The sequence below is a fragment of the Pelobates fuscus genome, chromosome 3, assembly GCF_036172605.1.
Source record: "Pelobates fuscus isolate aPelFus1 chromosome 3, aPelFus1.pri, whole genome shotgun sequence".
In the NCBI taxonomy this organism is placed as follows: domain Eukaryota; kingdom Metazoa; phylum Chordata; class Amphibia; order Anura; family Pelobatidae; genus Pelobates; species Pelobates fuscus.
In genome coordinates this window covers 11,304,242-11,313,552 of record NC_086319.1, presented here as the reverse complement: position 1 = coordinate 11,313,552, position 9,311 = coordinate 11,304,242, and the positions used below count along the sequence as shown (strand labels likewise).

The following is a 9,311-nucleotide window of genomic DNA, read 5'->3' as shown; positions in this document are numbered from 1 at the left end:
GAGACTGTGGCTGAAGCCCTGATGCGGGTGTTCTCCCGGATGGGTTTTCTCATCTCCTGTTCGCTTACTGGGTTTTCCTCGTTCTAGCTAATATTTGGGCGGAGAGTGAGGGGGACCCTAGACCGAGTTCGGGAACACTGGGAGAAGGTTGGGGATCAGTAAAGGACCCCCATCATCCTATATGTGCTGGAGTTTAGGGACCGACTACGGGAACTCACCCATCTAGTAAGGGAGAACCTCCAGGAGGCCCAGAGGCGCCAGTGCGCAAGGTATGATCGGGGTGCCAGGAGCCGGAGCTTTCAGGTTGGGCAGAAGGTTTTGGTACTGAAAGGGCCCATACCGGGTAGTGGAACAAAAAGAGGACACTACCTATGTGATCGGCCCGTGATTGGGTACCGGAGTCCGACGCCTGTTACATGTTAACATGATGAAGCCCTATCACTAGTGGACAGAGGATGTTGCCGCCATTTGTGCGCCAGCCTAGGAAGATTGCGGCAATCTTAGAATCTTAGAATGGTTGTTTGGAACGTTCGCACCTAGTTAACGAGGTGTGAAAACCACAAACCGCAAGGGAAGCCTCAGCACGTGCTGACCCTGGGTGGCATCCAGGAGGAGCATTTGCGGATTGCTCCCCCCCCCCTGCCGAACAGGGACCCCCTCAGTGCCCCTTGGAGTGTACACACCAATCAATTAGAACGTTGGCAGTTCACAACATAACTATGAAACCGCAAGGGAAGTAATTAGTGAGTGCTTCCCTGGGTGCCCGCCGATCGTATAGACGGACGGCAGCCAGGGGGAGCACTCATGTCCCGAACAAGGACGCTTCCGTTGCCCAGTTTCACCTAGGAATCCCACGAACGGAGGCAGTTACCGTTCGGGGGGATCCCTGAGATTGGTGGGGACACTCTCTCTTGGGGACAATGGCGGTTTGGCGAGCTTTCTGGGCCTGGGAGCCCAGGAGGTGGGAATCTTGGGAAGAAGACCCCTTGGCACGGGAAGTGGGAAACCCTATATTTGGGTGGCGGGAACTGGGGACAAAGGGACTGGAGTCCCTGTCACACGCACAGGCCCCTGTCTTCAATTGTCTTCAATTAAACTGTTAGCAAGTTTTTATCCCCCACCCCCATGACTCCTCTCCTGCAACTGTCAAAAATTACCTACTAAGCCCTCAGTGAATACTTTTCTAGCAACCTACTTTGTACCCCTACTTTTACCCTTTGTGTCACTATACTCCACTCGCTCTAGAATGTAAACTCATTCAGCAGGACCCTCCACTCTCTCTGTTCCTGTACGTCCAGTTGTCTGGTTACAATTACATGTCTGTTAGTCCACCCATTGTACAGCGCTACGGAATCTGATGGCGCTATATAAATAATAAAATAAGTATAATGTGTGTGCCACCCCTTGTATGGGGAAAGTATAAAGCCTAGTGTGGTCAATAAAGTTGTTGTTGTACCCTTGGAACTGCGTTTCCGGTTACTGGGGAAAATGGGTCCGTCCTCCCTTACTAGCAGGGGTAACAAGCCGGGTTACCCAGATCCTGCTACACAATGTTCTAAAAAAATTCAATAAACAATATAAAATAAATAAAAAAAATGTATTCCATAAACCGTATAGAGGCTGATTTATACCATTAATAAAATAAATCATTGTCTGGAAACTAAAAACACTTCTGAGAGCTACCAGTGAATACATTCCATTCACACATTCAATGTGAGTTGCCGCTTTAAATATCCCAGCATGCCCCGCCTTCTCTATGTAGCCGCTCTCAGTAATTGTATCCACGTGTTTCCCTCCCTGCGCTCTGCTCTCCTGTCATTGGCCAACCGGCTCGCTGGGCTCAGCTATAAAGCGTTGCTAAGGATTCCCAGCTCAGCTGCAGACAGAGGGAGCTTCACGGTCCTGGCGCCCAGTGCATGCAGAGCAGCTCTCTCTTACCCAGTGCATGCAGAGCAGCTTTCTCCTAGCCAGGTGCACGCAGAGCAACTCTCCCCTACATAGTGCATGCAGAGCAATTTTCTCCTATCTATTGCATGCAGAGCAGCTTTCTTACACAGTGAATGCAACCAACCCCAGATTGCCCCTTGCTTTGCCCCGTGCATGTAGCCAACTCCAGATTGCCCCTGTGCATGCAGCCAACTCCAGATTGCCCCTGTGCATGCAGCCAACTCCAGATTGTCCCTTGCTTTGCCCCGTGCATGCAGCCAACTCCAGATTGCCCCTTGCTTTGCCCCTGTGCATGCAGCCAACTCCAGATTGCCCCTTGCTCTGCCCCTGTTCATGCAGCCAGACCCAGATTGCACCTGTGCATGCAGCCAGCCCCAGGCTGCTCCTTGCTGTCTCCCCAGTGCATGCAGCCAGACCCGGAGTGCCCTTGCCCTTGTGCCCGGGATGCTGTGGCTGAGCATGGCATAGTCCGCCGGGGACATGAGTTTTCACAAGGAGGACGGGGTCAGCCTGTGCCAGAAAGCGCTGCACTTAGTGTCCGAGCTCTGCCGAGGGGGGCAGGTGGATTGGGACAAGTGCACTGGGATCTTCCCCAGGACCAGCCAGGGTGCAGGGAGCACAGGTAACACACCTAGGGTGCATGGAACCCGCATACATGACTTCGAACATACTTGAGACACAGGAAACCCACATACATGTTTCCGAATATACATGGGGCACATGTAACACGCATACATGTCTCTGAATTCACTTGGGAACAGTTATACCACATTCATGTGGCTAAACATACTTGGGGTACGGGAAACCCACATACATGTTTCTGAACTCCGAGACAGGTTTATTGAAAGTACATGCCTTTTTTGTACATGAGCTGCACGAGTCTGATTATACAGGCATCATAGCTTTGCAACATGTTTTATACAGAGAGTGCAGGGCTGTTGAGGAATTGGCTGTCTGCTATGTACTATAGACCTGTTGATGGGGGGGAGGGGGTACATTCCATGAATCCGGGAACAATCTATTTCATATGATCTATGTTGTGTTCCCACTCTTTATTAGCCATATGTGTGTGTATATAGAGTGTGCCAGGTGTGTATGACGAATGTAACTAGTGCATGTGTCATTTGTGTATATCCTATGTGCAGTGCATGCATGTACTGTGTACAATGTATCGAAGTGCTGTTTACTATGTGTGCATACCTGTTAACACTTGTGCATATGTTCCAGGTATAATTTGCACATGTCACACAGGGTCTGTTTGGGGGTATTTAGCATGCTTTCTTTCAGACATCGTATGAAGTAGAAATCCATAGAGAAACCATCTTTTACTGAAATTCCTTATTAGATACAAATTTTACTTATTTTAACCGAGCCACTGCTAGGAACTTTTTTTTCTTTTTCTTGTAATCCTGTCAAACCATTGCAAACCAAATAAATAAATAAATCGGATATCATTCATATTGCTTAGGAATATTCACAATAATTTCTAATGAAAATGCAAAATAAAACAATAATACAAATAAGTTTGGTTGTAATAATATACAGATTAAGGCTGCCGTATATGTGTAGATATACATTTATTTGATTTGCGGTCTTACTGGGTCTTCTGTGCCTGGGGGTGCAGAGCCTCTCTGTGCCCAGGGTGGATTTTAGAGCCTCTCTGTGCCCGGGGTGGATTTAGAGCCTCTCTGTGCCCGGGGTGGATTTAGAGCCTCTCTGTGCCCGGGGTGGATTTTAGAGCCTCTCTGTGCCCGGGGTGGATTTTAGAGCCTCTCTGTGCCCGGGGTGGATTTTAGAGCCTCTCTGTGCCCAGGGGGGTGCAGAGCCTCTCTGTGCCCGGGGTGGATTTTAGAGCCTCTCTGTGCCCAGGGGGGTGCAGAGCCTCTCTGTGCCCGGGGTGGATTTTAGAGCCTCTCTGTGCCCGGGGTGGATTTTAGAGCCTCTCTGTGCCCGGGGTGGATTTTAGAGCCTCTCTGTGCCCGGGGTGGATTCAGAGCCTCTTTGTGCGGGGGGGGGGGGGGGGGGGGGGGGATGCAGAGTCAGTCTGCCCTGTATCCCAGGTGATGAATGCTACAGAGGTTTGGTAATATCACTCGATGCTGGTTTGACATCCAGATCAATGGCTGTGGGATTCTTACTGTCACTGTTGGCTTCTTGGTGTTGTCTAATTATTACTGGGGTACTACATACGCAAGGAATAAAGACCTATTCATATTCAATGTGAAGCTGCTATAGTAACCAGCCTATTGTCATCACAATAATTGAATGCTTCTTCTGTCATTGATTTGTGAAGGGTGGTTTGCTTGTCGTGTGTGTGTGTGTGTGTGTGTGTCAAGCTGCTTTATAAAGAGTTTAATCAATATCTGTTCTCAATATATGTAATGAAATCAGCGCCCTTTTGATGAACTGGGGGCATAACCACGAAATCAGTTATGGGTGGTAGCTATTTTACAGATTAACCCCATTACCAGACCATTAATTACAATGACCACCACTCTTCATGTATGAGGATTGTGTTCTTGTATGCAGGCAACTGCCCAACTTCAAACAGGTGGAGACAGTTGGACAGTCACCATGGAAACCAATGGAATGTTTTTGCAGATTGCTCCACTTTTATAACTTTGCATTTAATACAGATGATTTTTATAGAGCCACGTCTTGAAACCCACACTCTTGTCCCAGAATTACTTGTCCATTTATAGCGACAAATAATGCTTGAGATAAGTTGTTACATGTTTATTCATAGCTACCTCCCAAACATAATCAATTGTATTACTTGTAGGGCAATATCCTAGTCATATTCCTGACAGCCTACAGCCACTACCTTACCTACCTGATATAACCAATTTCAGTCATTACAAAACAGCCACAAATCTGCTCACAGCCACTACCCAAAATAATTACTGCAAACAAAAAAAGTGTTTTCAAAAGATGCTGGTTTTTGGTTAACGTAACCATAACTGTGCTGGCCCTCCCAGCACATTAAAATAAAGCTAAAAATGACCTCCGTTCCAGCGAAGAGGCCAAGTTTCCCCATTATTATTATTTATTGCCATTTATATAGCGCCAACCGATTCCGTAGCGCTTTACAGTATTTAGCTGGATGCTCCTCTGCTGATGTTACTGAGATCAGACTGAGGGGAGAACGTCAGCATGCTGACATCAGACTTCATCTAATATGTGCAGAATTGGCATTAGTTAGACCGGCTGGCTAATAATACCCTAATGACACTGCCGGTGGTGGAGTTACACCTCCGGTACTAATAAGCTAAACTCTGTATGTGCAGTGTTTCACAGCAAAACATTGCACATACAGAGTGCAAGCAACATGATCACGTTAAATGACTAAAGTGGACCTAGTGTTTGGAGTAATCGTTTAACCATCACAGGGTATAACTAATCATATGCCTTACATCCCGGCTATATAAACTACCTACAAGCATTACATTACAGGTGCACACCTCTAAATAAATATAATTTTATTGGAAGCTGGAAAAAATTACAAACGGCTACATTCATAAAAAAAAACATGCTGTTCTAGCACACAAGCTCTTCCATAGCAACTCAGTCGGGAACCACTACGAGTTATTGTAAACTTGTATAACTTCAAACACGTACTTAGAGAAATCACTGCACTGTGTGTACTTTCAGAGGAAGGTTTTGTCACCAGTGGTCCCAGAAATAACGCCCGTGTGTTTTTTTTTTTTTTTTTTGTTGTGTTTTGTTTTTTATTTATTTAAATTTTCATGATGCACAATATACCCCAAAATACTTGCACCTTTGTCTTCCTTACTGAACAGGAAGTTGGAGATAAGGTACAAGCACAACTATAACTGTATGTTCCATAAAGTGTTTCCACTCATACTTTGACATGCTTGTTGTTCATCTTTTATTTTTTTACAATGAATAATGAATGCTCCTAGTTCTGTACTGATCAATACAATGTTTGCGGTCATATCCCCCTACATTTAGCACTCATATTGAAAACCATGGGAGCATCAACGATAGCTGAGAGAATTCCTGCTTTCTTTTGTTAATGCTGTGCATAGAGTGATGCTTTAGATGGTTGTCATAGAAACATAGTCAACAACAACATCTCCGTTGGTAGTTTCCGCCCTTATAATACAAATATTATTATTATTATTAGCATTTGGCTGTTGATTTATGTAGTTCACCTGAGAAGAATCAAGCACATTCGTCCTGCAACTGCACTTTGACTGTTGGAATTGTGCTCCTGGCTCCCAGGTTTTTGTTGGTGGGCTTTTATGAAGGTGATTTAACTCCTGTTATAGCACCTGGTGAATTGGCTCATTTATTAAAAGGGAAGCGCCAGCAATTTTTATATATATATATATATATATATGTGTTTGTACTGGCATTTGGAAACCATTTACTTATTTATTTTTCTTAATTTTTTTTTTATTCCAGACATAATTCCTTTTATTCTTTTGTCCATTCTTTCTTACTCACACTTCTATTCCATCACCCCTCCTCCTTACTCACACTTCTATTCCATGGCCCCTCCTCCTTACTCACACTTCTATTCCATGGCCCCTCCTCCATACTCACACTTCCATTCCATCGCCCCTCCTCCTTACTCACACTTCCATTCCATCACCCCTCCTCCTTACTCACACTTCTATTCCATCGCCCCTCCTCCTTACTCACACTTCCATTCCATCGCCCCTCCTCCTTACTCACACTTCTATTCCATCGCCCCTCCTCCTTACTCACACTTCTATTCCATCGCCCCTCCTCCTTACTCACACTTCTATTCCATTGCCCCTCCTCCTTACTCACACTTCCATTCCATCGCCCCTCCTCCTTACTCACACTTCCATTCCATCGCCCCTCCTCCTTACTCACACTTCCATTCCATCGCCCCTCCTCCTTACTCACACTTCCATTCCATCGCCCCTCCTCCTTACTCACACTTTCATTCCATCGCCCCATCTCTTTACTTAGTAGTAATTAAAATCAATGTGCCTTATTGAGCATTAGTAAGTAGGTCCTCCCCCTTTAATACTGTGACAGATCCATCTGTACAGACTAGTAATACTGGTTCGTCTGTTTGCCCTTATTTTGTTGGATTTCCTGTCCGTATGCCCCTGTTCGTGTGGTTCCGGGATACCGATTGAAACTACCGAACGGACCCAGGAGAGGAGTGTGCTGCTGGTTAACCTCTTGGCCCCAATTAGAACGTTGTGGTTAACCGCAGACACCTCTCCATTCCATTCGTACGGGTGGTCGACGTTCATATGCCGACCACGAGGCGGCGGACATTTTGGGACACGAGGAAGATCAGCGGTGTTTGGTGTCGATCCTATGGTGTTTGGTGTCGATCCTATACGTAATATCGATTGTAGGGGTGTACCAAGACACCGCTACCCACCAGTTCCAGTGTAGGGTGTACCAAGACACCACCACACCCTCAGGTTGGAGCCACCGATGGGCTCGAACCTACCAACCACGTGCAACACTGCCTAATCCACACTAAACCTCATGAAGCCCACTTTCTCCTCCATCTACCCTCCGATTTTAACCAGGCCATTCCCCGCCACAGCTCAGGACTTGACACCTAAAGCGCCTGAGCGACCCCCACCACACCGGCATAAGGCCTGTTGAATTTCTTCCTGAAGGCCCAATTTAAACAGATCACACCTTACATCCGAAAACGTACCCCATCCACCCTGGAGTACCCAGGGAGCTTGCCTCCCAGTTTGTTGTGTCGCACTGTTGCACCACCACCAAATCTGATAAATACAGCAATAAATATTTTATTAATTCGTCCTCGCCACCGAGAACGGGTACCTAGTATGTCTCCAATGTAACCGAGGAACCATCTCGGACCGCACCACGACCACACCTGTGGCCAGCTCCCATAGCCAGTCCACCTCCTTCTGCCTCCACCTGTTCAATTCCTTTTCCGGGACCATGCCGATATCCTTCCTGCCCTTGCGGATTACCAGAATGTCCTGGACAGTACCCCTTGTTACCTTCCAGAAAATTTTCTCCACTATTGCCTTGCCACCAAAACCCCCGAAAACCAAAACCACTCCAGCTCCACCAATTCCAAAGGAAAGCCCAGTTGCGCTTGACCCGAACCGCGGCTCCCTTCTGCGCCCCTTAGATGTAAGAGTGGCCCACCAACCATGTCACCAAACCTGAAACGAAAGTAATTAGCGACAAGGCATAGCCCCAAACACAAACCCATACGTCCATAGCCTTTAAACCAAACAGACCGCCCGTAAACAGGACTTAAACTGTACTGACTCCCACCTGCCTAAACGTTTCCCCAGGTCCTCACTTAAAACCAGGCAGGAGGCCTCTGTCGCCACCATTATCCGGGAAGCATGGACCCCAAAGTGCCCGGGATCCAAACCCAACATTGTCAAACCCCTCATAACAAACCCCTGCAGGAATTGAATCGTGACAGCAAGCCACCCGGGATGTCCGGGCAAAGCTCCAAGTAACATGATGCGCTTGACGCCGGGCGTAGCCCTGACCCCGGCAAGGAATATAGCTTTACCAAACCTCCTTTACCAGACACATCCGTTCTCGTACAACCCTACCGAATCATTACTTTAACCGACTGAGGTTCGACAACCGAGCGTAGAACCCCCCAACAACCGCCTGAAAGGCACTCACCAGCTCCCCAATCCGAATTGCTCCAAGCCCCCGAGAAGGCCACCGCAAACAAACTCACCGCAAAAGTAGAGTAACACACCACCAGGCGTTGCGTTACCCAAGGAAACCAGCCGCCCGGCACCAACATATTTCATACCTTTCCATAAGACCCGCGATGCCTGACGGACGTGACAACATTCTGTCACTTCCTCCCAATCGGTCAGTTTGAGCCCTAACGCCAATGCCGCCATGCTCCTGTCCGTTGCTGATGGAGCTAACGCTGAAAGAACAAGTGGCTTAGGAACCACAGCAAGGTATCCCTTCGCCCCTCCTTTGACTGGGACCCCCCAGTGAAACCAACCGCCTCGTCCCACATATGCCAAACCTTCACATAGGCAGTCCCCGTGCCCGGTGCCCGGTGCCATAGGATTCCGTATCAATCCTCCAAGCATGGCGTCTCGAGCTGCCACATTTTCTCCAGACCGGCCTGTCCCTTCTCCCGCGCCCCCTGGGGCCGTCATTCGCAGCTTGTCCCCTTGGGCACGAGCCAAGTAACCAGCCCCTACCTTCCGCCAACCAGGCACGTGGCGTGCCTGCACCCAATATTAAACGACCTGCACAAAAATATGAGTCGCCGCCATTGGTGTACCTCCTGAACCGAGGACCCGGCTGGATGGTAAACCGCATGAACCCCGTCGTATTGTCCGTGAATTACGACTTTTTGTCCCTTAATCCTT

General features: G+C 47.7%; 1 protein-coding gene across 2 annotated transcripts in view; it reads left to right on the top strand.

Annotated features, from left to right (window-relative positions):
• Positions 1-1,893: 1,893 nt before the first annotated feature.
• The window catches only part of SYT10 (synaptotagmin 10), a 103,472-nt gene continuing 96,054 nt past the window's right edge, over positions 1,894-9,311 (top strand). For both annotated transcript variants that reach the window (XM_063446700.1, XM_063446698.1), the window contains exon 1: positions 1,894-2,569. In XM_063446700.1, coding sequence (XP_063302770.1) covers positions 2,428-2,569 — 142 coding nt within the window. In that variant the 5' untranslated portion in view covers positions 1,894-2,427. The remainder of the gene's footprint in view (positions 2,570-9,311) is intronic.